The 21,997-nt window shown below is 34.1% G+C and overlaps 5 protein-coding genes across 6 annotated transcripts; 3 read left to right on the top strand and 2 right to left on the bottom strand.

Moving 5' to 3' along the window:
* Positions 1-5,097, top strand: LOC126653893 (uncharacterized). 2 transcript variants are annotated; one of them, XM_050347888.2, is made up of 14 exons: positions 2-537; positions 628-936; positions 1,022-1,201; positions 1,393-1,528; positions 1,766-2,100; positions 2,753-2,882; positions 3,120-3,248; positions 3,370-3,414; positions 3,577-3,656; positions 3,850-3,946; positions 4,078-4,167; positions 4,485-4,538; positions 4,646-4,711; positions 4,790-5,097. In XM_050347888.2, exons 1-14 carry the CDS (start codon positions 131-133, stop codon positions 4,940-4,942), a joined length of 2,211 nt encoding a protein of 736 aa, XP_050203845.1. In that variant the 5' UTR covers positions 2-130; the 3' UTR covers positions 4,943-5,097. The 2 variants fall into 2 exon arrangements, 1 of the variants encoding a protein (XP_050203845.1); XR_007632353.2 differs by lacking the exon at positions 4,790-5,097 and having other exon boundaries at positions 1-537; positions 4,092-4,167.
* A 289-nt stretch (positions 5,098-5,386) lies between these two features.
* On the bottom strand, positions 5,387-8,289 carry LOC126653896 (probable plastid-lipid-associated protein 10, chloroplastic). The gene is made up of 8 exons (XM_050347890.2): positions 8,072-8,289; positions 7,876-7,989; positions 7,544-7,678; positions 7,149-7,244; positions 6,765-6,845; positions 6,350-6,436; positions 5,952-6,016; positions 5,387-5,867 (listed from the first exon to the last, which is right to left on the bottom strand). Exons 1-8 carry the CDS (start codon positions 8,237-8,239, stop codon positions 5,750-5,752), a joined length of 864 nt encoding a protein of 287 aa, XP_050203847.1. The 5' UTR covers positions 8,240-8,289; the 3' UTR covers positions 5,387-5,749.
* A 111-nt stretch (positions 8,290-8,400) lies between these two features.
* LOC126653897 (tricin synthase 1-like) lies at positions 8,401-10,743 on the top strand. Its single transcript, XM_050347891.2, has 9 exons — positions 8,401-8,700; positions 8,791-8,844; positions 9,126-9,209; positions 9,330-9,455; positions 9,544-9,611; positions 9,711-9,780; positions 10,137-10,202; positions 10,275-10,352; positions 10,427-10,743. The coding sequence occupies exons 1-9, from the start codon at positions 8,431-8,433 to the stop codon at positions 10,466-10,468; spliced, it is 858 nt and encodes a 285-aa protein (XP_050203848.1). The 5' UTR covers positions 8,401-8,430; the 3' UTR covers positions 10,469-10,743.
* A 348-nt stretch (positions 10,744-11,091) lies between these two features.
* LOC126653720 (uncharacterized) lies at positions 11,092-14,651 on the bottom strand. The gene is made up of 4 exons (XM_050347647.2): positions 14,270-14,651; positions 13,353-13,906; positions 11,829-12,740; positions 11,092-11,650 (listed from the first exon to the last, which is right to left on the bottom strand). Exons 1-4 carry the CDS (start codon positions 14,429-14,431, stop codon positions 11,359-11,361), a joined length of 1,920 nt encoding a protein of 639 aa, XP_050203604.1. The 5' UTR covers positions 14,432-14,651; the 3' UTR covers positions 11,092-11,358.
* Positions 14,652-17,334: 2,683 nt separating this feature from the next.
* LOC126688298 (translocase of chloroplast 33, chloroplastic) lies at positions 17,335-21,864 on the top strand. The gene is made up of 8 exons (XM_050382948.2): positions 17,335-17,476; positions 17,719-17,825; positions 17,918-18,025; positions 18,138-18,262; positions 18,373-18,637; positions 21,080-21,148; positions 21,294-21,455; positions 21,554-21,864. Exons 2-8 carry the CDS (start codon positions 17,730-17,732, stop codon positions 21,620-21,622), a joined length of 894 nt encoding a protein of 297 aa, XP_050238905.1. The 5' UTR covers positions 17,335-17,476; positions 17,719-17,729; the 3' UTR covers positions 21,623-21,864.
* The last annotated feature ends 133 nt before the right edge of the window (positions 21,865-21,997 follow it).

The raw sequence follows: 21,997 nt of genomic DNA, 5'->3' as shown, positions 1-21,997 counted from the left end.
AAAAGAGCTGCACACGCGGAACACATACTTCCAACCGTTAAAATATTCCCCAACCCGCCACCCCGCCACCGCCAAATATCTACCGTTGAAGTGTTTTTTTTTTTTTTAATTTCTGCTTCAGCCGATGTAAATGTTATCCCTGCGAAATTTCACGGGCACCAATGCTTTATCACATTCACCGGAACCTCGCCGTCTCTTCTCATCAAACCGTTCAGTGTCAAAATGCGCTCCGTTTCAAAGATTTCCCCGTTGCTCTCTCAGACTCCAGGAGTTATCCATGGAGGAGCCTCTCGAATCAACGCCTCCTACTCTGGAGGTTTTAAAATTGCTTCAGCAGAGTGATAATAAAACCGATCAAGCTCCACTTGGTAATCGGCAAGAAGAAGACGAGGAGGAGGAGGATGAACGGGGAATTTCGAAAATACGAGTTTCGAGGGAAAAGTACATACCGGTTTCTAAGACGGAGCTTTTAGATGCTATTATATCGAAGTTTTTCGATTCTCAAGATGACGCCGATCACTTTCTCAAACTTTCTTCGTAAGTTTTATGACTGTTAAATTTGTTTTTTATTTTCAGTAATTTTGACGGAGCTGTCAGAATTTTTTATTGATTAATGATTACTAACAGGCGGTTGGATTCTATTATTCACGCTGAGCACAAAGTTATTTTGGAAGATATGCGGACAGATTATTTCCTCACTCATTCTGAGGAAACAAGTGACCAGGGGTTTGTTAATTCTGATGCAAAATCTGATGCTAACAGAGACAAATCTGATGTAAATGATAGCATTCGTATCAATGGAATTAAGAGTGTGGAGGATGATGCAAAAGAGACTGAATTAGATTTGCAATTTAATTTCAATTATGGATTGGATTGGAGAAATTTCTTAGGTACTTCAGCTAAAGTTAATAAGAAGTGTTCGAATGGCGAATCCAGGTCTGTTTCTAAACTATTTCTTCTTAGGTATTCTGAATTTTCAGCTTATTGAATGGTTACTTGTTTAATCAATTATCTTTTGTAGACTTGCTGTTGCCACTCGTTTCCAGCGTGCTTTTATGCAGCTTCTTGATAATGCTCAGTTTCAAGAACTATCGGCTCAGGATTTAATGTTGACGTCTGCTCTGAATTCGGATTACCTTCTTACGTTGCCTGTATATGTTGATTGGAAGAAAGCTTCTGCATCCAATGCAATTATATTCAGGTAATTTTTAGCCACTGTGTGATGCTTTTAACATGAGTTTATGTGAAGTTAAAGTTTAGATTGTTATTTATTTCTATAAAGAAATTCTGTTTCTTTGTTAACTAGCTGTACAAGATTGCTCACTCGTCCACTTTCTGCTATGCAGTATGTTTCTGATGCTGTTCTTTTTTACTCCGATCTTCTTTTTTCAGGAGGGGTTATGCAAATGAGAGACAAAAAGGTCTATTGATTGTAGAAAAACTGGATTACCTTCAGTCGGTGCTTCTGCAGAGAATTTTCTTCCTCGTGTCAAATCCACTGGGGAAAATAGGAAAATGGATAAAAGAGGTAGTTGATTTTGCTTGATTTCTTTACTACCATCTGTTTGAAAGCAAATGTGTAGTAACACTTTACACAGGGAAAAAGAATTGCTCGACAGATGGTGAAAATGCTGTTCAGATTCCTATATTACTAATCTATAACTGGTCATTCAATCCTTCTTTTAGATTACTGTTATCTATCATATAATGCTATTATATTAGATTATTAAGCTGGACATGCTCCGTTTATGTTTCATTGGGATAGGCAATTGTAGATTTTTCTGAGACACAAGAAGTACAAGATTCGGTCAAGAGAATGACACTCTGGCTGGAGGAACTATCTCTTTTTCAGAAATCATATTCCAATAATGAAAAAGAGTCCGATAATCATCCGGAAGAGGACCAGCTATCAGATAGTGATGTTCCCATTTGGCTCGCAGCACAGAAGGCGGTTAGTCGTTATGAAGGATTTCTTTCACCAGTTGGTCCTCGTCGAAGGTTGCTCAGGAAGTTGCTTGCTTGGATTGGGTTTGCACCTCCTATACCAGAAACAGCATTTGAACTTGAAAATGATAATTATGCTTCTGAACCATATTTAAGGTAAATGACATTTGAAGCTATGCTTTCATGTTACCACTCTATCTTCTCTGATCTGTTAAGTTTTCTCTTTTCCTTTTGGATTTTCATTGTTCTAGGTGTAAGAACAATTACTCCCTAAAATAAACCATAATTTATAAGTATTGATTCTGATGTTAGGTGCATCGATTGCAATTAATGTTTTGTAAGAAACTCATTTCATTGGTGTGATTATCATGGGTTCTGTTGTCTACTATATTAGATTGATGTATTTTACTTAGACTTTGCTTAGAGTCTTCGTTTTTTTTTTGTTGAAAATAGTCTTAGTTATTTAGTATCAAGGGCATTTCAACTAAACAAGGCTGACCATTTAGCTCATGGTTGGGATGCATAGAGGTAGGGTGGAGAGGGGTAGGCGCTAGGTGGCCTACTTTATCAGATGGGGGGAACAATAGTTGAAATACTGTTTATATAATTAGCTTTGATGAATTTGGAGGATTAATGCTTCAGAATCCTAGAATTGCAAAACGAATGGCCAACTGTATATTACATATATAGCATCTTATAACTTTTTTTATTTATGTATTTGGCACTGTGACTAGCTAGTTAATATCTGATATTTGGTGATAGACCATTATCACCTGAATCACCAGTAATAGAAGAATTGTTCACTCAGGCCAACGTTCTTATCAAGGATATCACTTGGTGATATATGGAGACCTGCAATGAGAAAATACTGCGGAAATGATATTTGGAAAATGATAAAAACTTCTTTTTCTATTCTTCTTTCAGAGGCAGTGCTCCAGGTATTTCCTTCTTCAAGAAATTCTCAACTTCTTTTACCAATTTGCTCCACAATGTAATAATTGGGAACATAATGCAGTAGTTTTCCCTTATTGTTTTTGTCTGTGCACATATGTAAACGAAACTGGGACATATTAGTATTAATAAGTTATGTTTGTCTCACTTTAAGTTCCAACATGCATTGTATGAGGTCAACTACATGCATATTGTTATTGAACATCAGTGTGTCTCCTCATCAGGAACCTGCCTTTGAAGAGTTGATTTTGCTTTATACCAAGGAAGTTACTGAAAACGACACCAGCAATAAAGCTGAGGTTCCATCTTTGCAATTAAAGATCTATGAGAGAATTCCTATTCCAGATCTACCAGTAATACTTCCAACGCTTGATATGTTCTTTTATCCTTTCTATTGTTATTATAGTCTTGTGATGGTGATGATTCGTTCGAATATATGCATACAAATTTCAATTGCTATCAAATTCTTTGCAGGTCATTTTCCCTCATAAAAAGCTCTCTTTCCGCATCATAGACACAGTATGTACAGTTAAAATCTCTCTAATATTTTAGTTGAAGAACTTAAATCTCTCTTAGTTACATGCTGTAGACACTTTGTGAACAGTATGGGAATTTTCAAAGCTGCAGCAGCAGGTGTAATGTTGTTTGATAGGTTCTTCACAGGATATCATGAACCTGTAGGTACGCTTGGATGTGGCCACTACATTGGGACTTTCGGCATACTTCATCAATTACAAATTCGAAGATATCTTGTCTTCACCGTATGTGTTTTTTGTTTCAATACGGCTGTTTTGAAATGTCAGTACTTCCATAAACTATTAGAATTTCTAAACATGACAATGTGTTGCCGCCACCTTTACTTTCGAGGGAATGCTTGAAAATTGAAATCATTTAATGCTGTAAAGGTGCAATGAGAAATTGATAGAACACTGCCTCTTTTCCGCAATGATGCAGGACGGCAATATTTCTTGATGTGATCCCTGTCATTGCTCTGATAATCTATGTGACGCGTATTGCTTTGGGTTACAAGCAGACATGGGATAGATATCAAGTGAGTTAACAAACATATTTCAGCTGATCTGCAAGATTATTAATGTCTATTTTTACTACTACATTTCATAATTATCAAGTTTAAATGGGCTCTAGAATCATTTTATAGTTTCTTAAATTTTATCATTACAGCTACTTGTTAACAGGACACTTTATGAGAAAACACTTGCTAGTGGCTTTGGCTCAGTTCATTTTCTGCTGGATGCTTCCGAACAGCAGCAAGTGAGAAACTCTTCTATTCCTGTCTAAATTTCTTAATAAATCTGGATACTAATCAATATAAAGTAAAGTAACAACTTTTTATTGCAAAGTTTATATACATCTGTTGAATTCAAAAGTTATGCACTTCTGCTAACGTGATAACTTCCAGAATGTCAGTCCTAACTGGGAGAATTAGTTGAAATTCTTGATTAGTCCTCACTCCTCATTACCTTCAGTTCCCCATTGCCCTGGACTAGCAATTTTATAATACTTTTCAACAAGATAGTTTATGTCTCCTAATATATTTTCTTATCATTCAAAACCATGTTATGATGCAGTTCAAGGAAGCTATTTTAACCTACGCAATCCTGCTTAAAGCAAAGAATGGCCAGGTCTACGTATCTTATAATATTTTTTTATTATTATAGTACCAGATTTTTTTCCCCGTGTATGGCTTGTCTGATATTTTCTATGGATTTGTTTATTGTTCTACCTGCAGGTCACTTCTCGACAAAGTCTCTGTGATGAATGTGAAAGATTTATTTATGATGCCTTTAAAGCAAAGGTAAATCAATGAGGGCTGGGCATTATTGTCTATACATGCTAAAAATATTATGTACTTATTGTGTTGGAATAAATGCAGGTCGAAATGCCGGTGCAGAAGGCAGTGGACACATTATTTAGATTGGGGCTTGTTATAGAAACACCAGTTGATGGCAGTTTCAGACTGCAGGCTATTCCCTCTGAGAAGGCAGACGAGGCACTTAAGGAACGTTGGAATAGTTTGCTTGGTTAAAGAACAGGATTAGGGTTAATTGCTTGTGTGGTACCAAATTTTTGCCCTTAGTTTCAATTTTATTGCCGTAAATTTAGTTATACTTTAGATAATATAATTGAAGCAAATGTATACTTGGCATTCGAAGATAAAGTTACAAGTCCAATTAGCATCCAGCACGCGTCCACTAATTTATCTAAGGACAGTAATCTAAAATGTAAATTAACAGTACCAGTTCGATATGCGTTGAAATATTGATATTAAATTAAAAACAGGAGTAAAAAAATTAATACCTAATAAACCACAAGAAGATTAATTGTAAAGTTCAATCATCAATCAAATCACTGCTTATAAATCTAGAGAACTGCTGAAAACTGACTAGAACATTGTTGTCTCAATTTCCAATTATATTTCAAAAGGCTACAAAATTTTGGTGTAAGGGATTTTTGTAGAGAAAACTATAAGTTATATGGGAAAAGAAAAAAGGTATAAGATACATCTCTTACTGTTTACATGTTTGTTTGATTTAGACAATTTTGAGATATCCGAGCAATATTTCGAGATCTTCTGCAATATAGTACATCCGGCAGCATCTTGAAGCCATTACATTTCACTTTATACAGAATTTGTAAATGTTGAAATCCACCACATTTATAAGTTACTCGAGAAATGCAGAGCCGGAATGCAGCGATTGGATTTTATCTTCTTGCTTGATTAGTTTGAACTCCAATCTGAACCCTTCAGTTTTATTGTTGCCTTGTATACCGAGTTCTATATGTAGTGCAGAGTATAGTAGTAGTAGGCGGTAAAATAAACAAAGCTCGTTCCTTATAAGTCGAGAGACTGTGCTTTAGTAAACACAAAGACTCCACCACCTCCAACAGCACGCCCTAGAAGCATGTTATTATCGAGATAAGAAAGATAATAGAGTCCTCCAACTGCTCGCCTGAAAATTAAACATCATTACCATCCATTCATGTGTATATACTAACAGGTAGTTGTTAATGAGACACAAAAAAACAAGCTATACCTTCCTGAATTTCCTGGGTTTCTTACAGGAATTTGTGCTTTGAACGTGCGGATGAACTGCAAGATCTGCACACGAAGAAAGATCAGAGATACATCATCACTTGTTATATCTATTATTTCATTATCTCAGAAATTAGGGAAACAAAAATCTGCACAAACAGAGTTATCAGTTGTAAGCGTATGATATACAATAAGGAGGTTTCAATTTTAAACAAATTTTTGAGTTAATTGTAATTATATAAGTAGTTGTGTCTCAAAGCTTATGAGAATACAACCACTTTAAGTCAAGATTTAGAGAAATTTAGTACATTGAAGGTATGAAGAGGATCAAAGACTTATTTATACATGCATCACTCAGAATTAAACAGTGGAGTATGGACATAGTAGTGCAGGTCATACCTGTAGACTCAAGAATGAGCGTGGCAATAATGCTGGAGCTATTAGAGCTTGCACCTGTTCGCTGATTTTAACATTTTGAATACTTATCTGCCAAATGCAACATATGGAAATTCTAGATTCAGCAACAGAAAAAGAATACCAATCAGCCATCTAATACGAAAAACTGATGTGATGACTCTATGGAACAAAAGATTTAAGTGGCCACATAGTTGCAGTTTTAGTTAGATGGGACTAGAGAACTTATTGCCATAAGTCACATTACATAGATAACAATGCCAAAATAGCTTTTCTTGTTAGTTGAAATCATGAATGGCACAGCTTGAGGGGTAATTAATAGAGTCAGACAGTTGTATGTATGCAGTGTATCTAATCTTTTTTGGATGTCATGTGTTATATGAAGGACAGAGAAACCAACCTCTTCAAACTGCAGATAGATGTTACGTGCAGAAACAATGTCAAATTTCGCAGATACCAGGAGAGTAACACCGTCCTGTTCCTGAAAAAATAAGATAAAAAATGGTGCTTAATAGGAAAAAAAATATCAAGAGTAAGATCAGATCCAACATTTTTACAATATGTTCATCAAAAAGAAAACACTTGACATGAGCCAAAAGAGTTGGTACTAGCTAAAATAATTCTACAATTATTAATGAATAGAAATTGATGGAGTTAGCATGTTCAGATCCACAGTTGCTGAACAGAAACCACTCAAACAAGAGGACATCATCCAAAAAATCTTAGCATGCACAAGTGCCATAAAAATGAAGATAATGTAGTAGAGAGGAGAGCTAAATTTTACCTCAAACAATGCTGGAATACTCCATCGTACAACATTGCGGATGATGCCTCCATTTGACTGATCCCGACATTCAAATTTCTGAAAGATCTGCCCAACCTATCCTTGTACTCACGGATAAAAGCACTAAATTTAACAGGAAAAACAAGAAGAGAAGGCACAAGAAATTTACTCCATCTATCAATTAACCATTAACATTTGAAGAGCGACATACATGCAAACTCAGAGATGACCAAACCGTACATTACAGTTAAATCATAAGTTAGATACATCTTTCAACACACAAGCTACAAGTTAATGAAACAGTTAAAAGTGTCGCAACTTTGGGCAGCTCGTGCAAAGCTAATGCTACTGATATTTGAATTGTATTGTATATTTAAGGCCTCGATAATTCATACCTGCAAGAAAGGAAGCCTAGCAGAGGATTCCAGAAGAACAAGAACATCAGGGGCAGAAGTATATTGCAGACGCCATGTCCCATCCAACTTCACCAAATCAATTGGCGTACCGATGTTGTATCCCTCCAAACTGACCTGCCATGGTATATCAAATAAGTGCCAATACAATTTTCTCCTCACATTTGAGTTGAGATTCACCCTTTTGTTTGGTTCACTTTTACTCTAGAATTCATTTCATTTGTAAATATATCTATTTAGTAATACATTTGACATTATCAATTCTACAAAATTAATAAATAGAGTTATTAAATGAATTTCTAAGTAAAACAAACCAGAGCCTCCTCAATAATAGAGCGTTGATCAGCAGTGGCAACCGATCCTCTTTGTGTATCTTGCACAGCACTTAAAACATCATGCTTCTTCTTCTCTATTTCAAATTCCGATACCTATCAAGAATCATATAACGATCAACTCATTACACAATAACAACCATTAAAACGACACCGTAAAAGACAAAAAAATGCAAACCTGAGTGGTGTTCTCAGTAGCTAGAGTTGCAGCAGAGCACACAAAATTTCTCTGAATAGATAAATTTCCGGTAGCATTGAAGTATATACTAAACGGCTTACTAAATTTGAAAGTGCTGCCTCTGGTTCTATTCGCCGGGAAGAAAGCCGGAGCATACGCCACGTTCATTTCTTCTATTTGCAGGGAAGATCACAAACAACACACCTTGGCTTCGGTTCGGTTAGATAAAATAACTGATGACGCGGCAGCATGATATTGGCTATCTCAATGGGCTTCAAATTTAAAGCCCACGAATAGGCCCATTAAATCCACTTGGTAACTAATAATCAGCTGGTGACTGGAATTACAGCAACGCTGAAATGGCGGCTACTCAGGCGTTTAACCGGTGCTGTTTATTAGCAAATCGACGAGCCGATTATGGTTCTAGTGTTATCGAGAGGGTAGCTCTGAGAAATGCGCGTGAAAAAACTGTTCGTTTCGCCGGAATTTCTTGTTACTCTTCGTCTACTAGCACCGGCAGCGAACCGGCGGTTGTTGTAGCTAATGACGATAAGTATGGAAACAAGGAGATTATAAGTCTTACTCCTCGTCTTTATGATTACATTCTGGCCAACGTTCGTGAGCCGGAGGTCTTCTTATTTCCACTGCTTTATTTTTTGATTCTTAGTTTATTGTTCGGTTTGATTGATTTTGTTTTTTTGTTTTTTTTTCAAAATCAGATCTTGAGACAATTGCGAGAGGAGACTTCTGCAATGCGTGGTAGTCAGATGCAGGTAATCAAGCTTTTTTAAATTATGTAATGGCGGAGAAATTTTTTATAAGGCGGCAAAGACTGTACGAAAATTCATAAAAAAATTGGCAAAATAAAAAATAAGATGGGCATAGTATGAATTTTAAGGTGGCAAAACTATAATATCTATTTTTGTATTAATATGTTTTAAAAAGATTCAAAATTGTAAATATGCTCTTTCTAGGTCCGCCCTGCTCGCATATAGAATTAAACAAATTGTTGATTTTTTTATTAACAATTATTGAATGAAGTCTGTTTCTATAGGTTTCTCCTGATCAAGCACAGCTGCTTGCGATGCTTGTGCAGATTCTTGGTGCGAAACGCTGTATTGAACTTGGTGTTTATACGGTATGTTCTTTCATTTTTAATGTTTAACTTTGATTAGACGTTACTGTACTTTTGAGGACATGGAGAAAGGTGTTTGATGATTTAACAAATTGTAATTTTGTTTATGTATTTGTTGATCAGGGATACTCATCATTGGCAATTGCTTTGGTGCTACCAGAATCAGGTTGTTTAGTTGCCTGTGAAAGAGATGCCGATTCTCTCAATGTTGCTAAAAAGTATTATGACAAAGCTGGTGTTTCCCACAAGGTACTACTACTGTACGACATAATTGTGTTTTGGTATTGTTGTAATTGAAAAAATATGACAAATAAATCTCTTGGTGCATGATGATTAGGTCAATGTTAAGCATGGCATGGCGGCAGACATTTTAAAATCTCTGATTCAGAATGGGGAAGCTTTCAGGCAAGTGTAAAGCATGAAGCTTTTGTCAATTACTTCATTTTCTATTCGTTAGGGTTTTAGGGTTTGGTCACTCATTATTGACATGCTTTTTTTGTGTAGCTATGATTTTGCATTTGTCGATGCTGAAAAGAAAATGTATCAAGAGTATTTTGAATTGCTACTGCAGCTGGTATGGCTGTAATTGTAATAGTGATAAAAAAAACTGTTTAAGTTCCATTTTTTCGTCTTTTTTTTTGTGACGAGGACTCACTCTACTGAGCCGAAACTCAATATCATTGTCAAACCGCGGGATGTGGACCGCCCGCAAGCCCACATACCTAGTAATTCCGGGCTATAATGGCCAGCAATCCAACCTCTACCGCTCCATATTAAGAAAGGGTGTAGCCGGGGTTCGACACCCGCGACCTTTGGCGCCCAGATGGCTGAGACTTAAACCACTAGACCAAACCCGTGCGGGCTTTTCGTCTTGTTTTCTCAAATTATCTTATTGATTACGATTTACGATGCTTATCAGTTTCCTTGCAGGTGAGGGTTGGGGGTATTATTGTTGTCGACAATGTCCTTTGGCATGGAAAAGTTGCTGATCCTTTGGTAAATGATTACAGAGGTTTTTAGATATTGTCCTCCTGGATAAATATATTTCTGATGTTATCTTCGTTTTAGGTAAATGATGCTAGGACCGTCAGCATCCGGGATTTCAATAAAAACTTAATGGAGGACAAGCGCGTAAGCATCAGTATGGTATGTATGTGTATGTTCTGAAAATTAAGAAGCAAATCTTTTCAATTCCATAATCAGAACTCTGTGTGTTATAGGTACCTATAGGAGATGGGATGACAATCTGCCGCAAATTATGAACTTGTTATCAGCTCATTCCATTTCCTAATTCAACAACTTGTTCAAAATGCTATCGAGATTTGTTGTTTTTGCAAAGTATAGAGAGGATAGATATATTTAAATGTTTCACGGGAAAGTACGACAATGTAATTTTGTTGACGCCTCATCTAGCTTGTTAGTTTGAAACAAATGACCTGGTTTTTCATAACGATGAGCAGGCGTAGGCATATAAGCTTTGAAGGTTTCAGACAAATTTTTTATCGAGTGCAATGCTGAATTACATTCCCATTGATAACCAAGTGTAACTTAGATATTGTTGTTAATGTTACATTGCCTGCATTGAGTGTTTGATAGAATGTACTTCTAACAAATTATTGAAATTAGAATGACATGTTTGTATAATTTGTATGATTCGACTTTTGGAAAAGTTTTAGCTAGATTGGTCCATGAAAAACCTATCCAATCAAATGTTAGAATAATGAAAAAAAGAAAAAAATGTACGTAGAGAAAAAATGTGTTAAATTTTCTAACACTCAATTAGATAGGTACATGAAAAATTTATATCAAGGAAAAAACATTCTTAACTGAAGTCCCAATTTGAGCACATCAAGATCCTTTGTTTTTGAAAGTTATGTAAAAGCAATTAAATAAATCAGATTTAATCAACAATTTAAACAAAATCATAACGTCTACAAACAAAGGAATAACAAATGTCGGGCAATTCCTCAAAATTACTTTCTGCCAGCCAGCTAACTACATGGTTTAACTTCTGTTGAAAAAGAGAGTATATCTGTATCACTGATGCATTACAAAATGTTTGCATCATATTGCAGCAATATCAATAGAATGATATCTACATTTCGGACCAAAGATAACTGACATTATGTGAAAGAAATAAGAATATTGCTATTCAGTTCTCATTGCCTTGGTTGTGACCATTGACACCGTTCCCCTCATCATCCCCTCCATCTTCTCGAGTTCCATAATTAACCCATGGCAACATCGACTCCAATAAAACAGCCAGCGCATTACGATTGGCAACATCACGAGGTCTAGGAGCAGCACCAGGTGGATTAGCAATTTGACCTCCTTCAATTTGCTCAGCTTCCCTCATCCTTGGGTCACCCATGAAATTTTGCAGGTTCTCAGGTGGGAGAGTCGGCACTGTATCAGAGAAGTCGGAAACGAGCAAATGGCTATACCTGTAAATGAAACAGACAGTCAGAACCAGATTATTCTATCTGATCTTGATAAGAATTCTATAAACTTAAATTTTAGAACACAACAATACATTTCTTTCTATTTTCATGATTCCCAAGAAAACCATAGGACACAGATTCTAAGTAAACATAGCAACAAGTCTATAGTAGAACTGCTTACTCATTGTTCTCAGATGAGAAAACTTCCTTCCGTACACAAGCCCAATCCTTGGCTTCAGTGCTGTTATGCTCTAAGGTCTCAACTACTTGTAGAGCTGCATCTCGAAGCAATTTCTGCAATTCTGGAAGCCTCCATATGATATAACTTCTCTCTACATATATATTGATAAGATGGTCCAATGATAGAGAACCTGTTTTCTCTGATCGGAAAATGGCATTCTTTAATATATTAGTCCACGCCTGATCTTTCAAAGGTGCCTTTGCTACTAACTTTTTAAGTGCACAAGGATGGAGCATTAATGCTTGCTTCATCAAATCATCTGAAGTTGCCTTGGTAGCAAGTGTAGCAGTATCTTTTGCGGTTTCCTCTTTCTCGAGATAAAAGCGGCAAATAGCAAGGGAAAACGAGAAATTAGGAAACATCCATAAGGAGTTGTCACTTTTAAAGTCTTCAGAAAACTGTTCCAACCATGCATACTCCTCTGCCCTCAATGCAAAATAGTCGACGCAGAACAATGCCCCCATAGGATCATCTAAATCCAATGAAAGCAGAAATTTGCAAACTTCAAGCGCTGAACGATGGCATCCACGCCTATCCATGTTTTTCATGTGAGTGAAAAGAGTTACGAACATTGGCTTGTTTGTTTCATGGCTTATCTTCAATTGGCAATTACCTTGCATTGGGGTGAACATAGGATGCCATGCACATTCCATGGCATATAAACTCTTAGCAACGGCATCAGCTGACATTTGATGCTCACCCATAAATTTAAAATAATCTGCCATTGTTATAAGAGAATCTAAGTGATAAGGATGGTGTAGTAAAATGCTAGCTATGCCATTTAAATCATGAATAGCTTTGGCAGCTTCAAATGCTCTTTGAGTTTGTTCATAAGAAGACGAGTGCACATATCTGCAAGAGTAAAACAAATGTTACAAATCCAATTTTAGGATAGCTAAATCCAAACTGATAATAACTATAACAAATATCATCTGGCAAATAGAAATGGGAGCTCACTAGTACCTGAAATTTAATTACAGGTGTAAAGTACAACTACATACGATCAAGCATCAGAAAGGAAAAAATTCATGAAAACAAATGCCAATTTGTATAGCTGAAAAGTCTTTGGAAGTGACATATCAATAAAAATCCTAAATTGCAAATCATCAATTTATAGAAAATATTAAGGCACTGAAAAACTTTAAGCAAACAAATTCCAAGTACTGCTGTTTTTCTAACTTCTCTGTATCACAGATAAGCAGACTAATATCCAAATTACTCTATAGCTTTTGACAAGAAATTCCTTTTTGCTCATGTAAAATGAATTAAATACTAATATGTCGTGAAATTTTATAATGCAATGAAGAGTTTAAAGTCGATCTGATAAAGTAATGCTGCAAATATTTCTCAACTATGTAATATAGCATTGCCTAGGAAACCATGAGAAAGAAAGCCGACAACCTAGGAATAAAGCAATACCAACGAGAACTGTCAGCAGTATCGAGTAATAAGAAAATTTCTTACCTAAAATGATGGTATCCGTCCTTAGTCTCCAAAGATTCCATTGACAAAGATCCATCCCATCGAGGCCAATGTTCTGACGGAGAGACTAACAAAGTCTTTCTAGTATGATGGCTTCCACGTCTTGCTCCACGACCCTGCTGCCTAGAACTGCTGGGTTGGTTACTTTTCTCAAATGATTTCACCACCTTAGAACCAAAAATTCTCCGTAGCTCATTATCAGGATTCAGACATTTGGGATCCACTTGCAAGATGGACGGTCTACATTCCTTAATAGCCACCTCACGATCTTTCGTATTCTCTAATTTGGTTTTGATAGGATCAGATTGATATCTAGAAGTATTAACATTCAACGAAACACTTTCTAACGCCTCATCAAATAGCTTTTCATCTTCCTTTGTATTTGAAGACGGAGCTGCCTTGTTTTTCTTCTTTTTCTTTTTCTTCGATTTCTGATTAGATGTCGACACTACATCCATCTCGCTTTTCATCAAGATTGATTCTTGTTTGTCACTGGATTCAGTCAAAGTTTCATCGATGATATCTGACTCATTCTCCTGAACCCATGAACAGACATCAGAAATTGAAGGCAAGTAAAAACATTTCCTTCTAGCAAGTACCAAGAAAAGCTCCATTGCAACATAAACAATTATTTCAGTCCAAGGTATTGTAACTATTACTTGAAAATATCATAAAACGATACACGAAAAATACCCCGTAAAAACTAAAGTAAAGATGCTCTTAAAGCACAATCAATCATATCTTAAAAGAAGAGATTCATAGTTAGACTATAATCTACAGGCTTAACAGAACTACAATTAGATTTATTCGAATCCGAACATAATCTTGAAACGGATAAGATAAAAGGGCACTTCATAGCCACAAGAAAATGAATTAATTAGGGAAATAGAAAAGAAGACCTGATCGGAGCCATCGTCGTTGAGAAGGTCGAATGGATTGATAACAGAACGAGGGTTTGAATCAGGAGATTCTGCTTCGCCTTCTTCTTCATCAGGATAGAGCTCCTGATGCTTTTGTTGTTCGTGTTCTTTGAGGACTTTTCTCAGTAACCTAGCTGACATTCTTTTCTTTCCTACAACTAATTTCAATTATCAATCTTCAATCAGTTTTACACTAAGCAAACCTTAGCAGGCAAGAAAAATAATTTCTTTGAATTCCGACTGCCGTGACGATGGTGGCTGGACTGGCGCTGAAGTCCGAATCTCCGCTGCCTAAGAACGCAATCTGTTACTAATTAAATGTCATTCTGTTGTCAAAAATAGGAAAACTTATAACACCAGTGTGTGAATTTTTCCAAAACTTTCATTCTACTTATTAAAACAAATTAAAACTAACTTCATAATAAACTATTATTTTCAAAAAAATTTGTTTTTTTAATACTCTAACTATAAACCGATAATAAACTCATAGTAAACTTTTTTTAGTGACGTCAAAAAATTAAAATTAACTTCAATACATGTCTATAATATTAATAGTAAACTGATAGTAAATCAACCAATAATTTACTCAAAGAATAAACCGATACTAATAAACTTGTTTTTTCACGTAAACAAATAATCTTTCCATTTCATTTTAAAAGTCTCATTTGTTTTTACATACAGATTAAAAAAAAATTATTATCTTTGTCTTTTCATGTTTTTCATGTTTTACCCCTATAGTATTTTGGGTCGGAGTAGTAGAAAAAAAGCTATTTAATGATAGTGAAAATTTTCATAGAATTTTTTTAAATGATTAAAAAGAAGTAAAAAAGATAAGTTCAATATAAAAATATTCTTAAAATAAAAATGAGACTTTTAAAATGGGACATGCAAAATGGAAATGAACTTTTAAAATGGAACTGAGAGAGTAATAAACTAATAGTAAATTTATATTTTTAGTAAACCGATAGTAAATTTCAATTAAGATTTTTTTAAAAAACTATATTTTTAAAATTAAAATGTCTAATGTTACAACTTTAAAAAAATCAAATCATATTAAGCATTTCAAGTTGGTCTATTTTTATTTTTAAAATTACTTTATATCGTATGTTTAAAAACGCTATTAAAATTATAAAAATAAATTATGATATATATGAAGAGTTTTCTAAATATTTTTTATTATTATTAATTGAAAAATATAAAACTAGGGGGGAGAAAAAGAAAAAGGAAAAAAAGGGTTCGCTTGGACTATACTATGTATGAATGACCTTTTATATTTGGAACGATGACAAAAATACTTAAAATTTTAAAAATATTTACAAAAGTATCTGTAAACTTTTTTTATTTACAAAAGTACGACTGATTTAAAATTAATTACAAAAGTACCAAAAAATGAAAATTAATTACAAAAGTACGATTTTTATAATGTCAGTATAATTATGGTATAATTTTGGAATACTAAAACTATAAATCAGATAATTTAATAATAATATTTGGTTTATTATTGATATAATTTCAGTATATTTTCGGTATATCGATTATAAATTTTTATATATATTTTCTAGTTGATAACATGTATATTTTTTATATATATACTTTTCACTATAGTTGGTAATATACTAGAGAATTTGTATATTGTTGGTATAATTTTAGTATATTGTTAGGTTAATATTTAGTATGCGATGTGGTGTAATGTTGATGTAATAATAAAATTTCAGTATATTTTGATGTGTACACTTTTGGTATACTGTTGGTATAATTTTGGTATATTATTAATTTAATTTTTAGTATACGATTTGATGTAATTTTGGTAAATTTTCATTTAATATTAATAAAATCTCAGTATGTATAATGTCGGTATAATTTTGGTATAATTTTGGTATAATGTTAGTTTATTAGTATACTGACATTATACCCACAGTATACACCGTATGTTTGATATTATTTTTTATTATTTTGTACTTTTGTAAATATTATTAATATTTTTGTAAATAAAAAAAATCAACACGTAGTTTTATAATTACTTTCATTTTTTTTGGTAAATAGTGTAATTTCCTCTTTATATTTCATATGAGATTTGGTCTTTTATTTATAATTCTTGCACTAACCGGTCTGAAATAGCTCCCGGATCGTTTATCTGACCATAAACTAGAGCCACTTATGGTTCTGCAGTATTTTTTTCATTATAAAAAGGCTTAATCATTAAAAAAATACTCCTATCTTTTCAATTTTTTTGTCTATGGCCCAAACTTTTAAAATCTTCAGTTTTAACCCGATTTTTATTTTTTAATTTTAAATATAGTCAATTGCTCACATAAAAGTGGAAATAAAATTAAATATGTCGTTCATATTGCTTTATATTATTCTAATTTATCATTTTACCATAAAAAAAATCCAAATATGAAGTAATATGAAGCATATATTGAATTTGGTTCCACTCAAATTTGAGCAATTGTCTATAACTGAAATTCAAAAATAAAAATGAGTTAAAATAAAAGATTTTGCAAGTTTGGACTGTAAATAAAAAAAATCAAAAATTTAGATAGTAGAATAAAGGCCTAATCACTCAAAAGCCCTCAACTTTTAATTTTTTTTTTAATTGCACCCTAACGTTGAAAAATTCTCTCAAAACCCTCCCACCTTTAAATTCCTTTCCAATTGTACCATGACGTTGAAAAATCCTCTTAAAATCCCTCCATCTTTAGATTTTTTTCAATTGTACCCTAAATTAGAAATTTTTATGGTTTTGATTTTAAAAAGTTATTGGATATAAATTTAGAAATAATGCTTTTTTTACATCATTAATAATATTAACGTTTAACTATAATATAAATTAATAATTAAAGATTATTTTAATTTTTTTTTCATGTAAAAAGAGGTTAATTTACTATTTTAGGATACAATTGAAAAAAAAATTAAAGGTGGGGGGATTTTGAGAGAATTTTTCTATGTCGGGGTGTAATTGAAAACAAAGTTTAAAAATGAGGGGCTTTTGAGTGATTAAGCCTAAAATAAAAAAGAGGGCGGCTTTCATTTTCTTTTTTAAAATGTAAAAACCTATTAGAGTGAAACACAAAACAAAGAAGATACCAACAAAAACCTTTGGGTTTTGGGGTTAGCTTGATAAGGTTCCATACCACCAGCTTCTCCCTTCTCCTCCTCTCCGTCTCTGCATTTCCCGATAACCAGGTTAAATTATTTCACATTCGTCCACAATTTCTTTTCCATCTCTCAAACTCAATTACCTATCCAATTCAATTGTCGTACGCTGCATTTTATCCGTTTTTCTTTTCATACTTCAAGCTCATCTCTCTGTGTTTAGGGTTTTTCTTTTTATTTTCCGAGATTTTATTTTCTTTGACAAAATGAATAAAATTCAACTTTTCTAGTTTCAATTACCGTTGTGCTGATAATTTCAGTGCTTTTTTCAGGTATCTACTCAATGGGCTCCATACCTCGCGAATGGGTAGGGTTCCAGCAGTTTCCTTCTACCACGCAAACCAAACTCGTCGAATTGTTTGGAAAATTGAAGGAAGAGGTCTCGTCGCTCTTTATTTCAAAGCTTCAGTTATTATTTTGTTGTTGCTGTTGTTCATTTTTCTCTTTTATTTACTCTTAACTAAATTGCAGGGTCTCAGTACTTTGACCATTCTTGTTTTGGGCAAAGGTGGAGTTGGTAAATCTTCCACTGTCAATTCTCTCATTGGGGAGAGGGTCGTTAATGTCAATTCGTTTTCGGTAATTATTCTTGGATTTTACTTATTTGGCTATTACTTTTTTGAATTTTGTGGTCAGCGGTAATTAGAGTTTCCATATAGTTTGTTGAAATGTGACACTGTCTGTATTGCAGGCTGAGGCTCCAAGACCTGTAATGGTTTCCCGCACCCGGTCTGGATTCACATTAAACATCATAGATACTCCTGGCCTTGTAGAGGGTGGTTATGTCAGTTACCAATCTTTGGAATTGATTAAAAGGTTGGTTCTGCTAGAATGACATGGTTTAAATTACATATATCAATCAATGTCAAATGTCGGAACAGGAATTGCTTAGTTTGACTGTGTTTCTGGATATGAATATATTGCAGGTTTCTTTTGAACAAGACTATAGATGTTCTGCTCTATGTTGACCGCTTGGATGCGTATAGAGTGGATGACTTAGACAAGCAGATTGTAACTGCTATCTCTGATAGTTTTGGAAAAGAAATTTGGCGTAAAAGTTTACTTGTACTTACTCATGCACAGCTTTGCCCCCCCGATGATCTCAGCTATGATGACTTTTCAGCTAGAAGATCAGAGTATGTCTTAAAGACTATTCGTGCAGGATCACGAATGCGGAAACGAGATTTTGAGGTTCATTTTCTGTCTTTATATTTGCTTTCAAAGCTACTGTCTTTTGTCATACTCGGAATCAAGTAGGGAATAACTTCAATTTAGGCATCTTGTTAAGATATAACTATTGTTAAAGCCTCACCCAACAACTTGAGCTTTTAGATGAATAGGTTATTTGACATGGTATCAGCCTCTATGACCGAAAGGTCTAGAGTATGATTCTTGGCAACCCTGAACCCCCATTTGGTTTATTACTAAAAAGTAATTTGAGCACAAGGTGTGATGGGCCTGTGTGCTTGTTCATTCAGGCTTCAAGCCCAATGAGCATGAAGTGTGCGGGCGTGTGTTAAGATATAAATATAACTATTGTTAAACCCTCACCCAACAGTTTGAGCTTTTGGGTGAATTAGTTATTTGACACATCTTAACTTTCATTTTCAGGCATCTTAATATTCAGGTGCTTTCTGCAAATGTTTTTTATCAATTTTTATGTACTTTTCTCTATTTGTATGGAAAATTAGATGAATTTTAGGGAAATAATACCTTCTTATATATATATTCTTTTAGCAGTTATAACTTTTCGTCAATAATCACTTTTTGTAGAAAAAAACTATTTTTGTCAAATTTTCTTATTAAATACACCATAAAATTTCCAAAATTTTGTAACTTTTAATTTTTTTAATGTTAATTAAGATATAAATTATTTTTTGTAAAAAAAATTTAAAACTATGTTTACTTTGAAAAAAATACAAATCAACCTTAGAAAGCCTCTAATATTCAGCCATTTGTGAACATTTCTAAAAAGACAGTGGATAATGCTGGTTCATATTGGCAATTTCTTGTAAATTGTGACAGGTGAAGTGGAGAAGTGCCTTGGCAGTACTCCTGCTATGACATAGACATTTTGACACACATGAATTTGCATTGGAGCCAATTCAAAAATTTGCTTGTTGACAAATAAAGCAATGTTTAAATGAGATTGTTCTTTTTTGGTGTTTGATGGAATGAATAAAAGGGTAAAAGGATATCCAGATTTGGTTCAATGTCTTTCAGGGTTCTCATCTATTTACAATTTTTCAAACATGCGTTTCAGCCTTTCAGTATTTCCAAATTGAATGTCCCATTCTTTATTATACATAAATACATTTTGAAGAGGAGAGAACTAGCGATAAAAAAAAATTGTTTAAAAAATTGAGATATCCGTTGTCCCTGGCCATTAGCCAGCCTGAGTTCATGTGGGGAAGGCTGTCATTTTCTTTATTCTCCTGTCATCTTTTTAAAATTTAATAACTAAAATTTAAAAGACTCAAATGTTGAAGTGAGAGCTTGGTTGGTGGTGTAATAGGAGCCCTGGACTTATTTTGATTGAAAGAAACCAATTTTGATTTGCAGCTAATGATTTCAAATCTGCACAAAGTTTTTTTTTATTATGATTATTGAAAAATATTTTTGCGGATGGCTCTTGAAATCCTAGCATTAAAAGTAATCTGAAAAGGATCATTAGTTAGCAGTTAATAACCAAGTAGTTTTCGCTTACTGGCGACGTATGCTTTAAATCGAGTCTGCTTGGGAGGTTCAAAATTTGACTCTGTTTTCTGGCAATTTCGTCTTTGGACTTGATTAGATATCTTTTGATTAGCTGTAGATTAGAAAATATGGATCTAATTAGAAAGAACTGGCTTGACTTACTTCTCACCGTGTAAATGATTAGGACATAACAGGAGATCCTTATTGGTTTAAGGAGAATATCCATTCATTTCAGATTATGTGATGCAAGAATTCGGAGAATATGAAGATCCATGAGCAGTTTAATCGATAGATTTTTGTTACCACCTTGACTGTTGTGAAATGCACATTTTTTCGAACTTCTGTGCTATTTAAAATTTGGAAGTATGACATCCTGGCAGATTTACATGGGTGAGACTATATATGGGTTATTGGGATGTACAATAGGAAAATTAACCCTTTTTAAATTTTTTTGCCTGACTGTGGGACTGCAATATCATGCATTTATCTTTGGGCCAAACATCCAAAAAAAACACCAAATCTTCAGTTGTTGCAAATTTAAATAAGCCAATTATTTTTTGACTAATGCGTCTTAATTTCAATGTGTATCTGGAATTGTATGGCAATTGCTCAAAACATTTAGTCCTTCGCAAATACTGATCTGACTGCCAAGAGTGATGCATGAGTTGTGTGTAAATGTAATTTATAGTCTAACATGACACCACTCGTTGCAACCAAATTAGCAATTACATATTTTTAATCAATTTGAGCAATTGGAACACAATTGCAACAAAAGATAGAGACTAGGACAAATTAGTCAAAATTAGAATGTTAAGTTAAAACTGCCAAGGTGCATGTATAGTTAGTTTTTGTATGTTTGCCCTTATTTTTATTTTTTGCTTATAGTTCTCTAATGTTCTTTTCATAAGTTTTTAAATTGTTTTTGAATGCTTCTAGGATTCTGTCATTCCAGTTGGTTTGGTTGAGAATAGCGGAAGATGCAATAAAAATGATTTGGATGAAAAGGTTAGATCTCAATGCTCTGAATTCATGGCCATTTGTTTGTTACATGCAAGGTATAATGTATTGGGCTGCAATTTAGTGTATCCAACTGCCTTTGTTTATTCATCTTTTATTTGAATTTAATTTTGCTTGCTTTGGCTTATTACAGGTTCTCCCAAATGGCACAGCCTGGATTCCAAGTTTGGTTAAAGAAATCATTGGGGTAGCTACAAATGGTAATAAATCGATTACTGTTGACAAGAAGTTGATAGACGGGTCCGAGGCCAATGACAGGGGCAAGATGTTTATCCCCCTCATCCTTGGGGCTCAGGTAAATGCTTATTTATACCGTAACTGAAGTTTCATTTTTGTGATCTCAGGGGTATAAATGATTCCCATATGTATTAATGATCATTCTCCATGTTGCAGTGGCTTTTTGTGAAATGGATTCAAAGAGCAATCAAAGACGACATTGCCAAGGGCGGCAAGGGTTTGTGAGTGCTGCTGACTTCTGATGAAGTGCTTGTTAAATGGTCTCTTTTATGTTTTGTCTCTCTCTCTGTGCCTGCTCAATTCTTTCAGTCTTTTATCTTCACCATCTGATAATTTTCCATCCTACCTGTATGTCTGTGTTTTGCATTGTTAATGACAGAATACTAGAGAAAACAGGTTATTGTTCTTTTGATGAGTTTAGTTTTTTCCCCTCGAAATTTGATATAATTTACGTTATTTTTCATTCATTTGTTAGAACTTTTACTCTTACTTTTATTTATCTTTATTGTGTATTTTTGATGCTGTATGGAAAATTTCAAGACTAGTAAAGTAGGCTTAAAACTCCGAAGCAGAGCGACAGGAACACCATGAGTAGTTGAT

The sequence above is a fragment of the Mercurialis annua genome, linkage group LG6 (assembly GCF_937616625.2).
Source record: "Mercurialis annua linkage group LG6, ddMerAnnu1.2, whole genome shotgun sequence".
Lineage (NCBI taxonomy): Eukaryota > Viridiplantae > Streptophyta > Magnoliopsida > Malpighiales > Euphorbiaceae > Mercurialis > Mercurialis annua.
The sequence above is the reverse complement of the archived record's forward strand: the minus strand, read 5'-3'. Positions and strand labels throughout refer to the sequence as shown.